General features: G+C 49.1%; 1 protein-coding gene across 1 annotated transcript in view; it reads left to right on the top strand.

Moving 5' to 3' along the window:
* Window positions 1-10,084: 10,084 nt before the first annotated feature.
* The window catches only part of RHOQ (ras homolog family member Q), a 32,629-nt gene continuing 18,090 nt past the window's right edge, over window positions 10,085-24,623 (top strand). The window contains exons 1-2 of the mRNA XM_036334677.1: window positions 10,085-10,573; window positions 11,152-11,210. Coding sequence (XP_036190570.1) covers window positions 10,432-10,573; window positions 11,152-11,210 — 201 coding nt within the window. The 5' untranslated portion in view covers window positions 10,085-10,431. The remainder of the gene's footprint in view (window positions 10,574-11,151; window positions 11,211-24,623) is intronic.

Raw genomic sequence — 24,623 nt, 5'->3', positions numbered from 1 at the left:
TTTTTAATCGTGAGGGAGGACTGCCTCTGTGGAGGCCGCCTGGAGGAGCAAGGGGTCCCAACCCCAGAGCAGACGCTCCAGCCCAGGGTCCCAGAGCTGGGAAAAGAAGTCCCCATAACTACAGGCTGTAAAAACCAGTGTGGACTGGGGCTCAGTGACACAGAGGCTGCTGGAGACCCAGCTGCTCCTCTTAAAAGGCCTGCACACAAACTGAACTTACCAGCTCCCACTTCCTCTGAGCTCCAGTGCTAGGGCGAGGCTCTGAGGGACACAGACACATACGAGGAGGAACTAGATTGTCTGGCATCAGGGCAGGAACTCGGAGGCAGCTTTCTTCCAGATGGAGGTGCTTGTAGGGATCATTGTTCCTATGCTGGGATCTTCCCAATTGCAGAGCTTACTGGCAGTCATTTCTGTTTGCTCTGCCCTGGTGATTCCCTGAGACCCTACCCCATCCAATTTGCAGCCCCACCCAACCTGTGTGGAGTAAATTTTGCATACGAATGGCCTGGCCTTGAAAATCTCTAACAAGCTGCAGCTGGGTCAGGAAGCCCCAAGCCTATCATTAAAAGGCCCAAGACACAGCACCAGCACCAGCCTGCCTTGATTCACAGCTGGGCCTCATCTGGGCCTTTTCAAACCTGATACAAAGAGGAGGAATCTGTAGATCTTTCTGTAGCTCCTGTTAGGGGGCCTCAGACAGGGCTGACTTTACTCCTCCCTGGAAACCCAAAAGCCAGTGTACCCAGCGGTCAGTGTCAGATCATACCAGATTACAACTCTCCACATCCATAAGCAACACACTCAAGGGGCAGACTTAGTGAGCACCAAAGCCCCACTGAAGCAAGTCCTGCTCCACAAGGGTGTCTCCTGCACAGCAGTTCTCCCACTATAGTCACAGCTGGTCCTCACAGCCATTGGCCTGGAGGTCAATTCCTCCCAGTGATGCCAACAGCAAACAAATCTCAACTACATCAAGACTGTGCACACAGCCCACAAAGGGGTGCACATAGAGTGTCCACCTCAGGTGATTGGGAATGCTGAGCCACTGTGACCTATAGGGCCACTCTATCAATTCAAGGAAACCATAGCAGCTCTACCCAATACATAGAAACAAACACAGGGAAGCAGCCAAAATATGGAGACAAAGAAACATATCACAAATGAAAGACATGGAAGAAAGCAAACTACTAGATATAGAGTTCAAAATCACAGTTATAAGGTTACTCAAGAATCTTCTAGAAACCTCCAAGAGACTTAGTGAGACTTTCAATGATCTTAGTGAGAATGCCAAAAATAAAAAATAAAAATAAAAATAGGAAAAGGACCAGTCAGAAATTAAGCATACTGGTACACTGACTGAAATAAAGAATAATATACAGGGATTCAACAGTAGACTAGAGGATCCCGAGAATCAAATCAATGATTTGAAATATGAGGAAGCAAAAAACACCCAACCAGAAGAGCAAAAAGAAAAAAGAATCTAAAAATATGAAGATAGTGTAAGATAGTGTAAGGAGCCTCTGGGATAAACTCAAGTGTACCAACATCTGTATTATGGGGGTGCCAGAAGAAGAGAGAGAGCAAGATATTGAAAACCTATTTGAAGAAATAATGACAGAAAACTTCCCTACCTGGTGAAAGAAATAGACTTACAAGTCCAGGAAGCACAGAGTCCCAAACAAAAGGAACCCAAAGAGGACCACACCAAGACACATCATAATTAAAATGCGAAGGGCTAAAGACAGAGAAAGAATCTTAAAAGCAGCAAGGGAAAAGCAGTTAGTTACCTACAAGGGAGTGCCCATATGACTGTTAGCTGATTTCTCAACAGAAACTATGCAGGCCAAAAATATTCAAAGTGATGAATAGCAAGGACCTAAAACCAAGATTACTCTACCCAGCAAAGTTCTCATTTAGAATTTAAGGTCAGATAAAGAGCTTCACAGACAAGAGAAAAAAAGCTAAAGGAGTTAGCTTTTATATGAAAGCAGTATTGTATGAAATGTTGAATAGTATTCTTTAAGAAGAGGAAGAAGAAGGAAAAGAAAAAGATCAAATATATGAACAACAAAATGGCAACTAATACATACCTATCAACAATTGAATCTAAAAATCAAAATAAACTAATAAGAAATCTAATGAACAGAATAAACTGGTGAATAAAATAGAATCAGAAGCATGGAAATGGAACAGACTGACGATTCTCAGAGGGAAGGAGGGTGTGGGGAGTGGGAAGAGATGAAACAAAGATCTTATATGCATATACGCATTACCTATGGACACAGACAATAAGATGGCAAATGCCTGGGGCGGGGCAGGAACCAGGTGGAGGGGAGCAATGGGGGAGAAAAGGGGGACATCTGTAATAATCTCATGAATAAAGATTTAAAAATCCTATCTAATAAAAGAGCAATATGCAAATTAACCATCACCCTGCAACAAAGATGGCGGTGCCAAAGATGGGAGTAGGGGGGGACACTGGTGACGTTGCCTCAGCGACGTGAGCCCAGTGTCCCACGCTCCAGCTGCATGGAGGGAGGGGCCTCTGGCCAGAGGCCGGGCGCAGGACACTAGCAACGTTGCAGGCCGGGCTGAGGGACGACCACCGCCCCCCCTCCCCCCCGCATGAATTTCATGCACCGGGCCTCTAGTAATAATAATAATAATAATAATAATACTAAAAGAACATAGAAAAAAAGTATCGGGTTGTTAGTATTCATTAAGAAGAATTTATCCAAATAGACAAGAATCGATTGGGTTGTTATGGATACCCAACTATGCAATCGAGAGAACCTTGGTTCAGAAATGTGGAAAGGTATTTGGCACCCAAAATGGGATGGGATAAGAGTCAGGAGAGGACACAGGATGAGTTGCTGTAGGCGTCAGCTGAAGGAGTGGTCTTGGGGTAAGGGGTCAACCCAGGAGGCAGGAGTAAAAATGGTTATTGTGGGACTGATCATTGAGATAAGCAGAAAGAGAGAGCCTCTAGATGGGGAGAATGCTGTGGGCCATGGCACAGTTGTGGGGATGTGTAGGAGGTCTGGGTGCAGAGAGTAGATTGGGTTGGCAGCAGCAAGCAGGCCTGCAGTGGCAGTGGGTGTCAGCAGTGCCCAGAAAGACTGGTGTTCAGCTGGGAAGGTTGGACATGTCAGACTGAGATTGGGGCATTAGGCAAAGGAGACCCATCTAAGGCTTCTGAGCAGGGCTGGAACTTGGCCAAACCTGGGTTTAAGAAGATTAGCAGAGGCAGGAGAGTCTGGCTATAAGCCAAATAAGTGCCATGTCAAGACTGCCTGGGTGAGGATTTGGACAAGAACACAAGGACGGGCTTTGGGGTAGAAGGAAATGTTGTACAGAGCCAGCTGGCAGGTTTGATGAGTCAGGGGCAGGCCCTGGCAGCCCGCTGCAGCTCACTGAGCCGAGCAGCTCAGCTCAAGGTGAGGATGTGGGAAGCAGAGACTGTGCCACCTTTGGAGCAAGCTGAGGGAGAAGAGCATGAGCCAGAGAGTTCATTTGGTCTGGAAGTAAATGGAGACATCAGAGAGAAAATCAAAAGTGCCCAGAAAGCTTCAACTCTTTCTCAGTGCTGATGAGTAAGGGGACACAAACAATTTTAATCCAAGAACTCCACCCCCAGTGCAAAGCAGGCTTTGGTCAGGGCAGGAGAAAGCTAATGCTTGCTTGGGCCAGAATCAGACAGGGTAAGAAACATTTCTCCTCAAATAATTTACATTAAGAATTCACACCTTGCCCAGCATCCACCTATGAACCAGGAGGTCACGGTTTGATTCCAGGTCAGGGCACATGCTTGGGCTGTGGGTTTGATCCCCAGTGTGAGGCATGCAGGAAGCAGCCTATCAATGATACTCTCTCATCATTGATGTTTCTCTCTCTCTCTCTCTCTCTCTCTCTCTCTCTCTCTCTCTCCCTTTCCTCTCTGAAATCAATAAAAACATATATTTTTAAAAGAATTCACACCTTCCCCTAGCCAGTGTGGCTCAGTTGGTTGGAGCGTTGTCCAGTCCACTAGAAGGTTGAGGGTTCGATTCCTGGTCAGGACACATATCTAGATTGTGGGTTTGATCCTCAACTCAGGGTGTGTACAGGAGGCAACTGATCGAATTCTCTCTCTGCCCCTTCCTCCTTCTCTGTTCAGGTTTCAGTCCTGATGTCACTCATAGGCCAGGCAATCTGGATAAAGGCTCAAAATCTGCCTGAATTCCATCTGGATAAAGACACAAAGCCTCATCTATAAAATAAGGATATTAATGAGGAATTCTGCTGCCTTGTCAATGGAGCTGTGAAAGCCAGATGTTGTAAGGAGTGAGCAAGCTTTGTGAAGTGCTAGGTAAATGTCAGATGCCATTCACAAAATACCCTGCCCCTCATCTGCCCTTCCTAGAACCACAGTTCTCGAGCTGTCTGTGGAGAGGCAGGCCCAGGCCAGAGCCCAGGGAGCCTACAGAAGGCTGGGAGAAAGGATGAGGAGAGTAAGGAGCCCCAGGACAAGCCTCCAGTGAGTTATAGGCCGGAACAGCCCCAAAGAGTGCAGATGCTCTGCTTGCTCAGAAACACACAGTCCTCAGCTCAGGGGACATATTCAGATGCCAAACATTGCTTTATGGTTGACTTAATTCTCAATTGAGAGGTCCTGGCTGACCTCACCCCTGCTAAGAGGCACATCTCAATGCCTGACACAAGGCAGAGAGTGTATCCATTCCACTCTGCCCTTCACCATGGGTAGGGACTTCCGTGATGACCTTATTGGGGAAAGTACTAGTTCTGATTCACTTAGAACTTCCCACAGAGTCAAGCACACAGAGATCACTTAATAATAGCTATAGTTGGATAGGTAGAGGAATAGATGGATGATGAGGAAACAGTCTTCCCTGTAGACTGTCACAACTTTAGAGGTTTGCAACCCTCTTTGAGAAGAGAGAGGAAAGGGAAGATGCAGAGTGCTGCTGTGGGCCTGTCCTGAGGGGTACCTCCTCCTGTCCTGACCACACTCCTAGAACACAGAGCTCAATACAAATATTAAAAATGTAAGTTATTTGGATGCATTTGCCCAGATCCTCTAGTTGAGTCTATTCTTCTCAGAAAGTGACTTGAAAGCCCAAGAAGGCTCCCACAGTCCTAACATGTCCCATAATCAGAGATGACACTCAAAACAATTAACAGCTAACCAACCAGAGTCGTCCTGCCTCAGTTGCAACAGGGTACTGCCAGGCATTAACCCTTTATGTTGAATCAGGAGGTCAGAGGGAGCCAGGGAAAGGCCTGGGGTCTGGGGCACCTGGAGGAGGAGGGTTCAGGGCAGGGGGCTTTGACCAACCAACATGAAATGATTTCATTTCTTTTACAACCTGTTCTACTACATTGTTGTAAAGGGGTTGAAGGTTAGCTCTGCCCCCTATGGAATCTGTTGGAAATGTCTACCTTTTAACTAAAGGCCTTAGGAATGTAGTTTAGGACACAGCAATTGTGTTTTGTTTTATTATCTTAGGCCTTTTCTCTGTGTGCTTTACTTTGGATAGGTTCTATTGTTATGTCTTCAACATCACAGACTTTTTTTTTCCTACCATGTCCAATCTGCTGTTAAAACCGGCCAGTGAACTTTTCCTTTCAGGTTATTGTGTTCTTCAATTCTAGAAGTTCTATTTGGTTCTTCTTCATAACTTCCATTCTTCACCTCTCCATATTCACATTTTTCTTTAAATCCCTGTGTATATTTATAGTACCTTTTAAAATCCCCATCTGCTAATTCCATTATCTCTCATTTCTGGGTTTGTTTCTACTGACTGGTTTTTCTCCTGATTACATTTTCCTACTTATTTGCATGTCTAGTAATTTTTGACATGCTGAATTTTATGTTGTTGAATATCTCTATTATGTTGCTGTTCCTTAAAAATGATGAAATTCATTTTGCCTGGCATTTATGGTAATAGTGGATGAACTTGTTCTTTAGGAGGCTTGTTTATAAACTTTGTTGGGGGGACACCTAGAGTCACTTTTACTCTAGGGCTAATATGGCCCCTCTACAAATGTGCACCCCTCCTGTAGTTTCTACTGAATCCTCTGGACATTCTATAAAGTCCCTTCGTATTGGCTGGTTGGAACTCAAACACCTCCTAACTCTGTGTGTGCCCTGGGAACCAAGCAGCTCATGTTCTTGGGCAGTTCTTTGCCTAGCATTGTGGAGTTTCACGCTAGGAATGTACAATTTAGTATCAGCAGCAGACTCAAGAGGATCATGTTGCTATACTCCCTCCATTCTGGTACTTTGTCTTGAACAGTCTCCTCAGCTATCTTCTCAATTCAGCAAAGCCACTGTCATCTACTTCAGTTCCCCCTCACTATGCTGCAATTCAGAAAGTACTTCCAGTAGAAAGTTAGGGTGATAGCAGAGCTTGCCTCATTTGTTCTGTTCTTTTAGGAATCACTGTCCCTTGCCATGTGCTGTCCAATTGCAGAAAACAGTGGTCTTGTATATTTTGTGCAATTTTCAAGTTACTTACATTAGGAAGGCATTATAAGTTCAACGTGTTCCCCCAAATTTGTATGTTAAAACCTAAAGCCCAAAGTATTGGTATTAGTACATGGGACCTTCTGGAAGTGATTAGGTCACCAGGGCAGAGCCTTCATGAATGGGATTAGTGCCCTTAGAAAGAGGCTAGACAGAGCTCCCTAATACCTTCTCCCATATGAAGACACAAGTCTGCAACCCTCACCAAACCACACTGATATCCTGATCCCAGACTTCCAGCTCCAGAAATATGCAAAATACATTCCTGTTGTTGATGTCACCCAGTCTACGGTATGTTGTTATAGCAGCCAGAACAGATTAAGACAGAAGGTAGGTGTGACTGAAATGGGAACCTCTGCATGAAGCACAATCAATATTATAGTTCCCAATAAAATACAAAGCAGTTCCCCAGCACCACTAATCCTGCACTCTGTCCCCCTAGCTGGCTCACTGTTCCCAGGAAGTAGTGTGCTGTTCCTTCTTGCCCTGGTGTGGGGCTGTCTTTTGCAGGCACTCTTATCTTGCTCCTATTAGCCTCTTAAACCGCAGGCCAATGACACCCTTCTGCAAATCCTTCTTCAGCTAGGTACTAACAGCCTCCCCTGCACTTCCAGAAGTCTGTTCTTTATCCTCTAAGGCAGCTCTGATCACATTATTTAGTAATTATCTATTTGCTCATCAGTTCCTTTCTGCCTCTCCCTCCAGCGATTGCGGTTTTCCAGCTCTTTATCCCCTGCCCAGGAATAAAGCCTGGCATCTAGTAAACCCCAATAAATGCTTGTTAAATGAAGTACTGGATGAATCAACGAAGAGTAGGAACTACAGGAAAAAGAGAAGGCTAAGTAGAGATTTCCCGATTCTCACACAGAGTATTGTATGTTTTGATATATGCAATTGACCCAAAAGGAAAAAAGCAAGCACAGAGCCTATGGGGATGCTTAGAAACAAAGTTGATTTCTGTCTTTCAAGTCCCTGAAATTTGAGAATTATTTTTGTTGTTGTTTTGACCACGTGAGGCATTATCCTTTTTGCCCATAGGAAAAAGGTTTCTGCTGAAACCTATCTGGTCCTTCCAGTTTACCCATCTGTGGGCTGATCTGGGGCATCCAGGATAATCCCGCCCTCCCACTCCGCATACACACTAGTGGAATCAACCCAGAGCACTGAGTATTCCTGGCAGTCAATTTTGGCTTTTCTATGGGCCAAAGGGATGAAGTCATCATCACCAATGAAGTCACCTCTGCATGATTCATCTGACATCAGTTCCCCACGTGAAGTGCTCTTTTTCAGAGCTTCTCCCAGACCATCCAGGACCTGGAGGCCCTGACATTTTTCAAGGTTCTGGAGCTGATCCTCCGGCTCCTTGGATCCCTAGTAAATGCCTGTCCCAATAGGAACTGGGAGGCCAGAGTCCTGAACTGGGGAAGCCTCTCTGCTCCAGTCCTGGGAGAGACCTTGTCATCCTCATAAAGGCCTTTCCCCATGTCTCCAACAACTGCTTCTCCTCTAGTCCTAAATCTGTAAGCAGGATACATTCTGAGTCACCCTACAGTTCTCAGGGGTGAGACCTGTTCTCATTCTTTTTTTTTCTTTTCTTTTTTTTTCAAATACATTTTATTGATTTTTTACAGAGAGGAAGGGAGAGAGATAGAGAGTTAGAAACATCGATGAGAGAGAAACATCGATCAGCTGCCTCCTGCACATTCTACTGGGGATGTGCCCGCAACCAAGGTACATGCCCTTGACCGGAATTGAACCTGGGACCTTTCAGTCCGCAGGCCAAGGCTCTATCCACTGAGCCAAACCGGTTTCGGCCTGTTCTCATTCTTATGGATGCACTCACATTTATAGATGAGAAAGCTGAGGCCTGGAGAAGTGGGCCTCTAACTAGCATCAGGGACCAAATGCACTCTCCTAGCTGAGTAGACTCCAGTAGCTCCTAACCTCTTCCGATAGAACTTCCTTTCAGAATACGGGACTCAGCAAATGCTGCCTGAAGAAATGGTCCTATAGGCAAAGGGAGCAAGTCCTCCTTTCTTCCCTTCTAAGTGGCAGAAGGTGACCTTGAACCAAGATCTGACTTCAAAGCTGCCTTTCTTGTCATTCAAACAAAGTTTCTTCCAGATTCATTGCAGCGGGCAATGCACATGCCCACCCGCACTTGGATGCATTTGGAGGGATCTGGTGAGATCTTGAGCGTGATTCCACAAGGAACTACCAGTAATCCAGGACGTCCTCCTGGGACGATGGAAGTCAGATTTGGGGTTTGAGAGTTGAGGCCTCAGAAGAGAGGCACAGGGACCTAACAGTGAGCATTTCCCAAAGTGAAGTGTCCTTGAGTGCTGGAATTGGCTTGTAGCCTTGAGATAACCACTCTACCTCTCTAGGTCTGTTTGCTTACCTACCACCTAAGGAGTCTAAGGAAGATGGTCCGGTTGACTTCTGCACAGCGTTTTCTAATCCTGTGAATCAATGAAAGGAAGTGGTTTCTCTCATGTCAGCAGGGGGTGCAGCGTCAGCGCAAGAGTACCTGCTCTCCGCCAGCCCTCTCCCCCAGTGCCTCATGTTCAAAGCAGCACTGTTGGTCAGTGAATGGGCCCTGGGCAGCCCAGTCTTTCCGAGCTTTGCCCCGGCAGGGGCACAGGGGTTGCTGCCTGGATCGCAGGCCAAGGCTTACAGCACCATAGTGTGTGGCTCCTCAGGGATCACAACCTAACTCCTTCGAGGGGCACTGGGGGCTGCAAGGGGGCCTCAGAGAATGTCTCTTCCAGGGGGAACCAAGGTACATTTGTGGGGTCCAAAGCCAGCGGCGTCTTCCTTTTCTGGCTGGTTCTGGGGTGCTTCCATGATTCAAGATGCTGTAACTCCCTTAGTCACCAGTTTCAAAGGAAAGGATTCAAGCTTCTGCTGCGAACGGCTTGGGTGGTCGTGGGAAGGGGGCCCCAGCAATCAGCCAGGGGTCCCTTCTTTCTAGCCCAGGGTCGACCACTGCCCCTCCCCCATCACCCTACCCGCCTTAATGAAAAATTTTTTTTAATCCTCTTGGTCTTTCTTCCGTCCCGGTTTCTAGTTCTGCTGTGCACGTAGAGGCCGATGGATCCTGCCTTCCGGGTGGAGTTTAAATATATATGTATAATTTTGCATGACTATTGCGTCATCGCTGGAGTCGTCGTCGTTCCCCAAGAGGCCTCCTCATCTCCCAGCATCGGGGCCTCTGGACGCTTCCGGGCGCTGCGGGCACTTTCGCGAGGAGCCCTCGGCTCCTCCCAGGCGCTCCCCTCCCGGCCTCCTCCCCCGCCTCCCCTTCCTCCCCTCCCTCCTCCTCCTCCGCGCCTCCTCCCTGCGCCTCCTCTCCCTGCCCTCGCGGGGAGCCTAGCTAGGGCAAGCCGGCTGGGCCCGTGGCGGCCGCGGGCGGGGCGCAGGAGCGGGTGGCGGGCGCGGGCGGGCGCCCCGCACTCGGGGGAGGCGCCTAGGACCGCCCTCCTCCGGGCGCAGCGGGGAGGGGGCCTGGGCCCGCGCGGGGCGGGGACAGCCGCCTGGCCCCTCCCCTCCCTGCCCTCCCCGAAGTTGCGGTCTCCCCCGGGGCCGGACGGTCTTATGATCCAGCGGATCCTCCTGGGGAGGCCGGGTCGGGGAGCGGGCGCGGGCGCCGAGCAGCTGGGGCAGCGGGCGGGCGCGGAGACCGGGGCCCGGGCGGGGATCCGGGCAGCGACCGAGGCGGCGGCTGCGCCCCGGGCCCGCCGCCCCCTCCCCTTGGGCGGGGGGAGCCGCTGCATGGGGCCGGGGGGACGGCCCAGCTGCGCGGAGCGGCGGCGGCGGACCCCCCAGGCGGGCTGGGGTTGAGCCGGGGGCCGGGGCAGGGGCTCCGGGGGGACCATGCCCGGAGGCCGGCCGGCCGCAGCATGGCTCACGGGCCCGGCGCGCTGATGCTCAAGTGTGTGGTGGTCGGCGATGGGGCGGTGGGCAAGACGTGCCTGCTCATGAGCTATGCCAACGACGCCTTCCCGGAGGAGTACGTGCCCACCGTCTTCGACCACTACGCCGGTAAGCGCGGCGCCGGCGAGGGCGGCCCCCGGGCCGGGAACTTTGGAGCAACTTTGGCGGAGCCCCCTCGCCGCCTCCCCTGAGCGCTCTCCCCACCCCTCCCCCGCCGCGCCCTCCTCGGGGCGCCAGCCCCACCCCCAGGCTTTGCCTCCGGCCACCCCTTTGCGGGCAGACGGGACCCCTCTTCCTACCCCCACTCCCCTCCCTGCGCACTCAGTGCCAGCTCCCCGCACTTCCCAACCCCCTTGGCGTCCTGGACCAACCTCCTTGACCTTCCCAACCACCTCCTCCCCTACTGCCCCCAGCCCCCGGGAAAACATGTGGGGGACCCGGCGGGAGACACGGGGCTGCGGGACTTGGGAGAAGGGTGTAGGCTGTAGCTGGGGGGGCCCATCGCACCCCCACCTCACGCCACTTCAGAGTGAGCCGGGCACTAGGGAAAAGGGGTGACATCTCCCTTCCAGCGCCCTCCGGCCTCCGGCTGGGTTGGGAGTGGAAGGTCCTGGTGGGAAGCGAAATTGCCCCAGCGTCTAAGTAATTGTGAGCTTTTCTCCCCACCCCCACTTCTGCCCCTGCAGTCAGCGTCACCGTAGGGGGCAAGCAGTACCTCCTGGGACTCTATGACACGGCCGGACAGGTGAGTGTCTTGGCCCCTGGCCTACACCCCCTCCCCTTTCTAGATTCAGGGTGCTTGCGAAGGGCCTTTAGAAACTGAGGTGTCTAAGGAGGGAGGGCGTGTCTGCGAGGGGCTGCTCTGGATCGTCTTTATTTCTTTTTTTCAAGTCAGCAAATTAGGAAAAGGACAAAAAACCCAACAACAAACCCCAGACCAGCCCACCCCATGTGAACGCCTGGGCTGTGAAAGTTTTTGCTTGTGTGTGTGCCTTCTGTGTGGTGCCTGGTGTGTGGGTCCCAACTCCTGTTGCAAAGTGGCAGCAGCCAATCGTGAAGCGCCCTTATTTTTGGTTGCAGATGCCCAGGGCTCCCCCTCACAGCTTCTGTCTGGTCCCTCATTGGTGAGTGGCCTGCCTGCCGGAGGAGCCTGATTGGTGGAAAATGGCATCATCTAATATGATGGGAAGGCATTTGGTCCTGGTTATGTTTATTACAACATCACTGCACTCTGGGACTGGAGTCCCTGAAAACATAATTTGTGGTGTTACCAGGGGACCACAGGGAAAAAAAAGAAAAGAAACAACAACCATTTAGCCGCTCCCTGGGGCTGGGAGGGGCTGGAAGGGTTAGGAGTTCAGTGTGAATCTTGGAAGAAGGACTTTATTTCTTTTGCCTAGGAAGGCCAGGTGACTGGCTTTTTTTTTTTTTTCTGGGAGAGATTATTTTGTAGAAAGGAAATGCACACTTCTCCTGGCAGCCTCTGACCATTATTTGCAAACTAGAGGTGTCTCCTAAAGGTTTAAGGCCTCTTCTCTCTTCCTCTGACCCAGCTCCACCCTCTTCCCAGACCCACTATTGCTGTGGGGCTAGATTGTATGATGAAGTTTTGCAGAATCCAGCCCTGTGATTAGATCTGAAGACTCAAGCAGAAGTTTCCACATGTCATGCAGATATGTGAGCAGCTGAGACGTAGCGAGAGTCTTTGGGGGATGCTCAGTAGTAGCTTTCTTATCTGTAAAATGGGGGCTTAGCACCAAGTCTGGCACATACTAAGAAGGTTCTCAATAAAGGGGAGCTGTTCTTTGTGGCTTTTCTAGTTTTGGATTTCAGAATTGTGGTACCAGGTTAGGTTCTGAAAAATGTCTTGTTTGGGGGGTTCCTTGATGTGACCTCTGGTTTCTAAACTGTCACATTAGAGAAGCATCTGAGGGTTGAGAAACGGTTGCAGTGGGAGGTGCCTGAGGCTGCCTCCTTTATCCAAACCGACCCAAGTCAGTCCAACCAGGTCTTCTGGGCCCCTTTTGGTTGCTTGCCTGGTTGTTATTCTTTCCAGCTATCAGAATGCATGGAGACCAACTTTTAAGCAGTGCACTTTACTTTTAAACAACAAGTTAAAATTATTGGTTGAAAGGAGTCAGGTTTTAAAATATGGCCTCTATTTTTAACTTCTGTCACTACCCCTTCTTCTTTCCTTTTCTCTTTTACTTGTCACTATGACTTTTTGTTTTGTTTTGTTTTGTTTTGTTTTTACCACGGTTCCTATTCAACAGGATATGTGTATGTCAGAGCTGTTCTGTGCACATTTAAACCCAACTAATATTTACTGAGTTGCTTCTATATATTGGGCATGGGGTGACCACTTGCAAATATTATTATGTTTTCTTCACAAAACAACCCTATGAGATAGGTGATGTTTCATCTTTGCTGATGAGGAAACTGGGACTCAGAGAGGTGAGGTTGCTGACCTAAGGTCGCAGCTCTTGAGAGGTCTTGCTTTGTTTAGGACATGGGTCTGACTCTGTCCTACTTGAGGCAGAAAGCCATGGGAGGTGCTGAGATACCACCTGGGTTGATTGAATTGCTTATATGTCTGTAGACATGGTATTTGGAATTTTAAAAAATATATCTTTTTATTGATTTCAGAGAGGAAGGGTGAGGGAAAGAGAGAGATAGAAACATCAGTGAATGAGAGAGAATCGTTGTTCAGCTGCCCCCTACATACTCCCTGCTGAGAATCGAACCCACAACGTAGACATGTGCCCTGACTGGGAATCGAACCACGACTTCCTGGTTCATAGGTCAATGCTCAACCACTGAGCCACACTGGCTGGGAGTATTTGAAATCTTCACAGCCATTTTCTGAGTGGGGGCTGTAAGCCAGCTTTACAGAGAATAGAGAACCCCGATCCAAAAAGTCACTCAAAGTTAGGGCCCACTCACAAAATCAGGGCTTTCCATATGTCATCATAATTGCTGTTTCCTATAGAGATTGTAAGCTATATACCAAGTGGGGGAGTCAACCTATTAGTGAGGTTCAAATATTAATGTTTTTGCCCAGTGGGTGGGACACCTCCTCTGTTGGTCAAGTTGGTGTTTCTCCCAATGTCTGAGACTTTTGTTTTTGCATCAAAGTTAGTGATAATTCATCTTTCAGCATCTAAGGATTTATTACTACTGTAATATGCAATCTTAGCAAAGGACTCACCAGTGAGATTAAATGGCAAGTGCCTAGGGTATACCTAGCACTGTGCTAAGCACCTGGCAGGTCAAAAGAATAAATTTATGAGAAGGATCTGCCATGACTGATGACAGCATAGGGGCAAGTGTCTGGATCAGATGCCTGTTTATGCATGTTATGTAGGAGATTTCAATGTTGTATTTGGTCATTAAGACCCCATGCCTCTATGAATATGTATCAGGTTAATCTTAAATAATGATAAACACATGCATGCACACACACACGAGAATTTTTAAGCCTGATGGGCAGTAGAGGAAAGGCCATGGGCTTTGAAACCAAAGGGGGCTCAGATCTCTCCTTTGCTCTACTAGTCATGTGATTCTAGCTAAGTTATTTTCCTTCTTTGTAATCTAGTAAAATTGTGGATAATTAGACTCTATACTGCAGTGTTTTAGGCCAGCTTATATTGTTTAATGTATGTAAATTTCTTCACTCATAGTAGATGTATAATATATTACGACAAATTATCATATTCTACCCTGGGCAGCTTTGTGGGGGGAAGGGATTGCAGGTGGAAGAGGACAGTGTATTATGCCTGGAGTTGATAGCAATCCCACTAGGATTCCAGATCCTATTCTGTTCTCAGCAGAGGTGTGGATCCAGCTTTGCACTTGATGATTCCCACAGTCCGCATCATGGACCGACCCACGGACACAGTCGAGTGCTCCCTGCTCTAAGTGCCCTGTTGTGTCATATGATTTTCTTTCCGAATCAGAGCCTGCACCCTCAGTGATGTAACAGAAACTTAGAAAAACTAAGAGTTCAGTATAGAATTTGAGAAAAAAGTGGGTTGTGTAGGTTTCAGTTGCTTCTACTTTGGGAGACAAAATGGGAATGAGGAAGCAGCTCACAGCACTGGAAACAGATGCTTTCCCTCATGCACTCACTGTATTTGAATAACAGCAACACTACCTCCCTCTGGTTGGAACTTGTAGTCTATGTACTTATTCTTCTTGGTCTTGGACCCCAGCGAAATTCAAAGCCAGGGGTCCTCAAACTACGGCCCGCGAGCCACATGCAAATACAAATATTGTATTTGTTCCCGTTTTGTTTTTTTACTTCAAAATAAGATATGTGCAGTGTGCATAGGAATTTGTTCATAGATTTTTTTTTAAACTATAGTCCGGCCCTCCAACGGTCTGAGGGATAGTGAACTGGCCCCCTGTTTAAAAAGTTTGAGGACCCCTGTTCAAAGCCATAAGCAAACATTTGCCCAATTTATGTATTAGGGAACTCAAGAGATGACTACAGGTATACCTTATTTCATTGCGCTTTGCTTTATTGCACTTCCCAGAGGTTGCACTTTTGTACAAATAGAAGGCAAGGCCCTCCACCAGCAAAGGTTACAGCTCACTTTATTGTGGTGGTCTGGACCGGAACCCACAGTATCTCTGAGGTATGCCTATAGTAGATGAGCTTTTGCCTTCCAGAGCAGGCTGCTTCCTCTCTTGACCTCTGCTGAGACCTCTGAGAGACAGAGAGAGAGGAAGAGGAAGAAATAGGAATGTGCGTGTGTTGGCCAGTATTGGTCCCCATCACATTTTCTGCCTGGGGACATCCCTCAACATCCCCAACACACTCACTGGCATTCCTGCTAAAGGGATGCCCCCTCTCCTGGCCAAGCCCCTGGGTGGTCCAGGAGCAGCTGACATTTTGACTGCCTAGCATTTTGGAGTGGAAGTTGAGGCCAAGGCCTTCCTCCTCACTGGTGCCTTGTGCAGGGGTCTGGCTTCCGGCCCGGGGCTCTGTGCAGCTTCTCCTTTCTTGCTTGGCTTTCAGGATCAGCGTAGGCTCTGCAGCAGCCCCACTGTCTGCTCAGGGAGGGGCTGAAGAGGAGAGACTTTCCCTCTGCCTCTGCACTGTTTGGAAGCACATGGGAAGTGGGAAGAGCTCTTGCTCTCTGTGCAGCTGAGAGGTGGGGACCTGCTTGGCAAGCTGCTCTTGAGCTTCTGGCTCCAGGCTGATCTCTTAATCCTTGGCAGGAAGGCAGAACTTGATACCCTGAAGAGAGAGGACTGACGCCCAGTTTATCCCAGGCCCTGGAATACCCACACTCTGGAGGGTGCGTTGGGGGTGAGTTTGGGTTCTCTAGAGTTCCAGATTTAGCCACTGCCTCTGTGTGTGGAAGTCTATATGTGTGCTTTTGGGCATGCCATTGCTATGTCTGTTAACTTCAACGCATACAAGTTTAAGGGCACATCCATGAGAGCTATAAATACCCTTAATTCAGATGTCGCTTGGGGTTGCTTTTTTAGTGACAAGCCAGATCTGTTTCTCTCCTAACATAGCCTAGCATCTGTGGCTGCCCTGCAAGCCCTCTGGATACCCAGGGAAGCACTTCCCCACCAGAAGGGAATCTCCCTGGGAGGCAGCCTCAGAATTCCCCGCCAGGCCCCGCCTTCTGCATTTCCTGGGGCAGCCCCCAAGGGCCCCGTGTAATGGGAAGGGGAAAGGGGAGGGCCAGGGCTCCTCCCACCTTTAGGCTCTGTTCCTCACTCTATCTTCCCAGGTAGACTTTTCCCAGATGAAGAAATTGGGCTTACAGAAAGCAGAGATGTGATTAGGAAAAAAGTTTTCTTTACTTTGGAAAAGGCCTGCGGGGAATATCAGTCGGGCGTAGGAAATGCCCACTCATGTCACCCAGGCTCCAGGTGCCTGCAGCCCCACATTATATCCATGAGGGGCCCAGGGAGCAGAGTTTAGGAGGAGCCACAGGGTTCCTTCCAGGCATCAGCTGCAACAGGTGGGATGCTGGCACTAAGCATCCTGGTTTCCCTTAGTAACCTACTGTAGATTTGTCATCTGTGCATTTTGCTAACCTTTTTAGAAGCTATTTATATCTCCAGCCTGCACCACGTCACATGGAATGCTGGCTTCCTTCTCTGCTAGGAAGGTGGACGGCCTTTGTTGACTCCAAAGCCTTTGCAGCAACTGAATGCCCTGTGTTTCCCTCTCCTGGGACTCGGATGTGGGTTTGGGATGTGCCAGCTCAGGCAGGCAGCAGGGACCTCAGGGTGGGGCAGTCCCATCAGATCTGATTGGTTTCTCTTTGTGTCTCCCGTCCCCTTCCTGACTCTTTGATCCATCTGGCTTCTCCACTTCTGCCAGGATTCTCTTGAGGTTTGGTGACATTTACACACTCTGGGAACCCAAGTTTCCCAGCAGGTGTATCAGGAATGGGTGTTACAGGTGTGCCGCAGGGGGTGGGGCAGTGTGCCATTCTCAGTGTGTGCCAGGGTATCAGAAAGGTGGGGAGCACTGCTGTAAAGCTCCTGGGTCAGAGGCCTAATGGAGAGCCGGGTTTTTTCGATTTTGTTGTGGAATTTGGGGTTTCAGTATTAAAAGGAAACAAAACAAAGCAGCTCTCCAGGGGGTATCGGTTTCTAGCAATGACACACGTGTTAGCAGCAGCAGTTCCTACCAAGAGGCCTCCAGTGCAGAAGAGCAATACTGCAAGGAGGAGACAAGAGAAGCAGGTACACAGAAACAAAACCAAGGACCACACATGTCTTTTTAAAGAAACTGAAATTCGTGAGCCTCTGCTGAATTTCCTTTCACTCGGAGGGGCTTGGTTTTGCCCTCACTTGGCAAAGCAGGGGTCAAGGAGCAGCTTTCCTGGCTCTCAGCAGTTCGCTCTTCCTTTTTTTATTTTTTAGTTTCGGGCTGGCAGTTGCTTTGCTTGAGGAAGTGAGGGGACACCCAGCCAGGGAGGGGTGGCAGGATGGCTATGGCTGGGCCATCGGAGCTCCCCCAGGTCTCCCAGCTGCCTCAGTAGAGATCTCCCAGATCCACTGCCTGCAGCACCTCCTGGCCGGTTCTTGCTCTCCGGAAGCTCCCTGGGGACGGACCACTGTGTCTGTTTTTCTCTGCCACATTTCCAGTACTTAGCCCAGAACCTGAGGCATGGAAGGCATACATCAGATATCCCTTAGGTTGAGTTGATTCTCATTTGGCTGTCAACTCATTTTTGCTACAAGGTTAACCAAAGACTAAGGTTATGGCTATTAGAGAATAATTTCGGGCACAACCCCTTTCTTGGGGGAAAAAAAAAAAGCTTTGTTAACCCAGTAGTAAGCTGGAAGGTTAAAAGGAGTGACGGTATGGAGGTGTGCAGCAGGCCATCAATTTCATCCCCACCCAGAACCTGCGTGTAAGTTCACCAGTGGGTCCGTCCCCCAGAGCTGTCTCTCAGGCTCAGGCCTCTGCATCTCAGGTCTCAGATCTCCTGGGAAAGAGGCAGCTTGGCAGTGATGGATTCTTGTGGGATTTAGATCCTCCAGACCCGTGGTCGGCAAACCGCGGCTCTCGAGCCACATGCGGCTCTTTGGCCCCTTGAGTATGGCTCTTCCACAAAATACCACGTGCGGGCGCGCACGTATAGTGCGATTGAAACTTTGGGGCCCATGCGCAGAAGTCGGTATTTTGTGGAAGAGCCACACTCAAGGGGCCAAAGAGCCTCATGTGGCTCACGAGCCACGGTTTGCCGAGCCGTGGTTTGCCGAGCCACAGTTTGCCGACCACTGCTCCAGACCAACCTTGAATCCCAGGTCCTCTTCTCTGTAGCTGTAAGACTATTGGCCCGCTGCTCACCCGTGTGATCCCCCTCCCCTCCCTGTAAGAGGAGATGATGTCTACCTTGCAGGGTGGCTGTGAGGGGTAGGGATGAGGTGTAGTTGCCCCATATGGCCTGATGCTCAGCCTGTGGTTGCTGAGAGTGATGGCCAGGCCAGCCTGGGTGGCGCCACACCAGTTCAAGGCAGTTGGTGTGGATTCAGGGCCTTCTCTGTGTTCTGATCTTCTGTGGAGAAGAAACGGGGGATCCGATCGCAGAAAGGTCCGCCCGAGCACCTGGGAAAGCTCATTATGTGCAACCGAGCGCTGCCCGGTCCCAGCTGGGAAGGGGTGGCAGGGGTGAGCCTTTTGGGAGGTCTAGGCTTGCAGGAAGAGTTGGGAAGCAGTAGAGTACCCTGGTTACCTCTGTGGGCCCCCACTTTGAACCGCCAGCGCCCACTTTCCAGCAAGGAGCTTGGCCTCTCAAAACCTCAGTTTCCTTATTTGTATAAAGGGGATTGTATTGTGGAGCCATTGGATCAAATCAGAGCTGCTCAGCTCCCAGATAACGGATTTTCTCGGGCTCATGGAGCCTGGGACAGACAGCCCCGGGCCCAGGTTGTCCCTTCTGACTTGAGCAGTCCAACCTCGGTCACTTAACCCATGGCCCCTTCATCCCGCCCGCTGTGTGCTGAACATGGCATCTCTTTTCTCTGTAGCATGAAGTGAAAGCTTGGGAAGCATTGGACTAAAGGAGGTCCTGCCAGGCAGAGGGTCCACGGGAGCTCCTATTCTGGGTGGGGAGGAGTGCGGGCAGGGGGGTGTCTCAAATGTGTCTTTTTCTGGATCTCAGATCCCTGCTGTCAGTGTCAGCATGTGGAGTAGGGTTGATAACTAAATTATGGAGTTTTTTCACCCCATAACTGACAACTTGGTAATTAGGAGATATCAATCTGGGGCTGTGTTGCTTGTTGATTTTAATAAAAAGGACAAAAAGTAGGGGAAGGGGCCTTTATTGTTGTTGCAGTTTCTTTTCAAGAGGCTGGTGAGAGAGAAGTGATTCAGTCCATCCTGGACTCAGGACAGAATTCGGGGTTTAGTCATGACACACTGGTCATTGAGTGGCATTTTTACAGAGTGCAAAGCATGTTGCATTTTACAGATTGCAATGCGTGTTGCACTTGGGGCTTCTCACCTGCTCCGTAAGTAAAGTGGTTAGCACATGGCCGCCTCGTTTTGTAGGTTTTGCGAGATTAAGTGACTTGCTCAGGCCACACAGCTGGTAAAAGGCCAAGATTACAGGGCAGGCTGTCCAGTCCAGCTCAGGTCCCGGGTTATGTTAAATTACACAAAGCAGCTTGACAGTGTCAAATGTCTCTTTTAGTTGTATATATTCTGTTGTTGAATATTTCATGTGAGAAGTGCATTGCTTTTACAAACAGAAGAGTTGGTGGAGTGGTGTCTATAAGTGGGACAGTAGGGGCTGCTGCTAAAGTGGCTCCAAGAAAAACTCCCTTCTACCTGGGAAGATGAGGGTGTTTTGTCAGTTTGTTCACTAACCTCAACTCTTGCTTAAAAAGAGAGATGCCTGGTGGCTGAATGGCTGGTGAGGGTGTGGGGGAGGCTCGGTGCCATTTGTGTGGAAGTATAGCCTCTTCCCAGGAAGGAGGAACGGGGATGCTCTTGACATGAGCTGACTTCTCAGGCCGAGGAGGCAGGGCTGCCTCCCTGCCCTTTGAGCTCTCACCCCTGCTCTGCCTGCCAGCCTTCGCTTGGCATTAGCTTGCTGTTTGGGGCTGCTGAGTAGGACAGCTTCGGCCTGCAAGTGACAGGTGTCTTTTCTGTCCCAAGCAGTTGCCCCAAGTCTTTCTTTTCTCCAAGAGTTCTCTTGTTTAGGTGAAAACTGCCATTTCAAATCTGTCTTTCTTCCACTCGAATATGCCCTGGATGCACCCAGAATGTTTTCTGTCGCCTGCCACGCATTTTGCTTGCCTTCCTGGGCTGTCCCCATTGGCACCACCTCTGCGTGAGCTCCCATTCCTCCTGCCTGGCCAGCTGTCAGGACCAGATGAAAATATTCATGCAGTCAGTCAGCAAACATCCCCAAGCACCAGATCTGGGCTGAGCCCTGTGCCAGGAGCAGGGCTTATAAGACAGGTCAGGCACCGGCCCTGCCCCCAGGAGCTCACAGTTCAGTGAAGGGGCCAACAGTGAGTGATGGGAGAGGAGCGGGTGCCTATTCACTGGGGACGCAGAGGCAGCCATGTCTGTCCTTCCATGTCTGTCCTTCCTAAGAGCTAAGTGGACCAAGGGGTTCTCCAGGTCAATTTTTGATGGAGAAAGTTGCTCAGATTGGATTCTTACATGTACTAGATGCTTAAGAAGGATTTGACTTCCTGCACTGGTTTTCAGATGTGCAACTCAAACCAACATGTATCTCCAGTGAACTTGTTAGAAATCCGAATTCTTAGGCTCCACCTCAGACCTGAATCAGAAGCTTCGGGACATCTCTGTTACAATGAGCTCTCCATTCCAGTGCAGGTGGAGATGTCAGAGCTACAGAGGGAGTTCATGAATGTTTGTGTACTTACGTACCTCCTCTTAGCAAGCCACCTTCCTCCCCCCTCCTCCAACACACACACACACACACACACACACACACACACACACACACCCTCACCGTACCCCCTGTCCCTGGAGTGTGAGATTTATTTATTTTTAACCCCTGCCCCACCAAACACACCTCCTTTCTAGTTCGTTGCGCATGGTTGTGACTCTCCATATTTGTTCCAATGAATTGAAGCATCCAGCCTTCCTAGCTCTCCCGGTGATGGGGCCAGGAAAACACAGAAGCAGAACTTTCTAAGCCTCCCTTGGCTCCATTGGTATGCTGTCGGGCCCAGGGCTGTGCACACAGTAGGCTCCATGGGTATTCTTTGCTAAGCCATTTTCTCTCCTGTACATTAAGCAGCCAGACAGGCTGGGGCCCGGGCTCCTCTCTGTAGCTGAGGTTAGCACTCTGGGTGGTGACAGGCCTGCCCCTACAGAGGATGCCAGTGTGGTTTGTGCTAAATTAGTTCCAGAGCAACAGATGGCGATGAGGTCCTTTTGTTTTAAAACTCCTCAGGCAGGACACCAGGAAAGGTGGGAGGAAGGGCTGTTACTCAGACACCCATCTTGGCAGGAATTACTTCTCTGGCTGTCCTCCTCCATTCCTCCATTCTCCTACACACACACACACACACACACACACACACACACACACACACACCACTTTAAAATTAGTTCTTCCTTCCATCCTCCTCTCTTCTAAACTGTTCAGTGTAGAAAAGACATCCGCTTTCAAATGGCCTAATGGTTGGGGTTACAAATGAGTTGGCTCAAAGTGTGCTGCCTCTAAGAGCCACTGCTGAGAAAGAGCATTTAATTCTGATTGTCCAGTTCAATTAAAACTCCATTTGCCCCAGCTTAATTTTCAAAGAGCTGTCCTCCCAGGCAGGCTGGTTCGGCGCTCACATTTACGACCCTAAGGTGTTTCTGGGGACTCCTTGGCCCTGCAGGGATGGGGAAGGGGCTATGCCTGGCAGGAAGTAGCTCTGTCTCCATCCAGCTGCAGAAAGGCAGAAGGTGCTCCTGAGGTTCTCTTCAGGTTGAACCCCTTCTTTCAGTTTCAACTGAGCAAATTGTCTGTTAGCATTTGGTTTTATTCACGTGTAAATCTTTATTTAGCACCCAGATGGTAATGGGGCACAAAGCACTTAGCATGAGGTTTGGTGGAGGGGGGTCCCAGTAGGAAACCAGGTATGTGTTGGATTTAGGGAAATCTGTCAGAAAACTTATGGAAAGAACCTTCCCCATGACTTTCCCACTTCCATGTTGGCTTTCTTATCAGTTCACTTTGAAAGGAATTCTGATCTGTCTGTACATGACTGAAGTCTTTAAAATCAGGTTATAGCCCTGGCCGGGTGGCTCAGCTGGTTAGAGTGTCATACCGCTATGCCATGGCTGTGGGTTTGATCCCCTGGTCAGGGGTACATACAAGAATCAACCAATGAATAAGTGAAACAACAAATCAATGTTCCTTTCTCTATCTCTCTCCCTTCCTTTCTCTCTCTAAAAATCAAACAATAAATTTAAAAATGACATCAGGTTACAGATGGTTGTCTAGTGCATTGCTCGTTTAAGCACAATAGAGCTCATTTCTTCACTCATGGGGCCCGTTAGTAGAAAGGCTGTCAGGGCTGTTTGGTCAGAGTGTGTGTTGTTCTCTAGTAAGTCTGGCTCTTTAGGAAGGCTTCAGTGTGTTGGAGGCCAGTGTCCCCTCCAGGGTGTCCTGTGGCCCTCTGGTGGAAGCAAGGGAATGAAGGTGCAGAGAATGGGCTAAGCTGCTCAGCTCTGCCTCCATAGGAGGGGAGACTGAACGCTGCCTGCGGCCCTGGCGGAGCCCTGACATCCTGCTGCCTGACCTCGCAGGCCAGTGTGGAAGCAGCCACACCTTGGCAGGCTGGTGTTCATGAAGAAGCGATCACTCAGAATTCCTGGTGGACCAGACTGCTTATTGTATAAGTTTATTCCTCTTTCCTTTTCTATTTTTATTTATTTTTCTTTTTTAAAATATATTTTTATTGATTTCAGAGAGGAAGGGAGAGGGAGAGAGATAGAAACATCAGTGATGAGAAAGAATCATCGATCGGCTGCCTCCTGCACCCCCCACACTGGGGAATCAAGCCCGCAACCTGGTCATGTGCCCTGACCAGTAATTGAACCGGGAATCGAATTGTGATCTCCTGGTTCATAGGTCGATGCTCAACCAACTAGCCATGCTGGCGGGTTCCTCTTTCCTTTTTTAAAAAATTGAAATATAACTCACATTCATTGGATCTTATATATTCACAAAGTTGCACATCCATCAGCGCTGTTTAATTCCAGAACATTCTCATCACCTCCTAAAGAAACGCATTTAGCAGTCACTCTCTATTCCCCTTTCCCTCCAACTCCTAGCAACTGCTAATCCATTTTTTTGTCTTCATGGATTTGCTTCCATTTAAATGGAATCATAGAATATGTAACCTTTGTGTCTGGCTTCTTTCACTTAGCATAATGTTTTCAAGGTTCATCGTGTTGAAGAATGTGCCATACTTCATTTCTTTTAATGGCTGAGTAACCCTTGCCTTCCTTTTTTATTCTCTTCTGTCAGTCTGTGTTAATGGCATCTTGCCCCTGGCTCTAGGAACCATTTTTCAGGTGGTGAGGCAGAGAGTGAGGTTCCGCTGGTCATGCACCTGGACGAATTCACTGACCCCGAGTTCTCCAAACCGTCCTTTTGGGTTTTCATGGAGGTTTCATTGAGTAGGCACGATTGAGTAATTCATTGGCCATTGGCAATTGATTCCGCTTCAGCCCCTCTTCCTTCTCCTCTAATCACATGGTTGATTCTCGGAGCTGTGAAGTTAAACACGGGTGTACTAATGTGATGCGGTTACTTGCTAGAGGACTGGAGGGGCTCTGTTGGGAGCCTCCTGGAGTACAAGAGGGCCAGAGCTGGCAGGAGAAGATGAAGGAAGAAATGCAGAACAGTCAGGGGGTTGGTATAAAATAAGCACGAAGGAGGATAAGCTGAGCTCCGGTGCTCAACAGCGGGGAAGCCTGCCACGGGATCAGTGCGGGTCCTGGGCAGTGCATGTGTTGGGCTCCGGGGACTTCCTGCAGGGTATTTCTGCTGTGTGCCTCACCTCTCTGAATTTCAAAGAAATCTCTGTTACTCTGTGTGTGTGTGCACGTGTGCATATATGTGAGTACTTGCAAGGTCCCAGCTTTGCACACTTATGGACCTGTATTTTTCTTAAATTCCAGTGAAATTCACACAACATAAAATGAATCATTTAAAAGTGTACAATTCAGCCCTGGCTGGTGTGGTTCACTTGGTTGGAACATCATGCTGTGCACTGGAAGATCACTGGTTCAATTCCCAATCAGAGCACATACCTAGGTTGCAGGTTTGATCCCCAGTTGGGCACCATCCAATCAATGTATCTCTTTTCTCTCTCTCTCTCTCTCTCTCTCTCTCTCTCTCTCTCTCTCTCTCTCTCGCTCTCTCTCTCTCTCCTTCACCCTCTAAAAATTAATGAAAAATTAAAAAAGAATGAAATAAAGCATATAATTCAGTGGCATTTAGTATACATTCACAATGTTGCAAACCTATACCTTGATCGAGTTCCAAAACATTTTCATCAGTCCAGAAGCTGTATTTTTCTAAGGGCCTGTTCTGTGACTGTATTTGTGAACTGCATTAGGTCATCCTGATTTTGCCTGCCTGCCAAGAAGACTTTCTCATCGTCAGATGGCAAATTTCACTGCATGTTGGGC

The sequence above is a fragment of the Myotis myotis genome, unplaced genomic scaffold, assembly GCF_014108235.1.
Source record: "Myotis myotis isolate mMyoMyo1 unplaced genomic scaffold, mMyoMyo1.p scaffold_m19_p_14, whole genome shotgun sequence".
Lineage (NCBI taxonomy): Eukaryota > Metazoa > Chordata > Mammalia > Chiroptera > Vespertilionidae > Myotis > Myotis myotis.
Note: the sequence above shows the minus strand (reverse complement) of the source record. Positions and strands in the feature narration are given on the sequence as shown.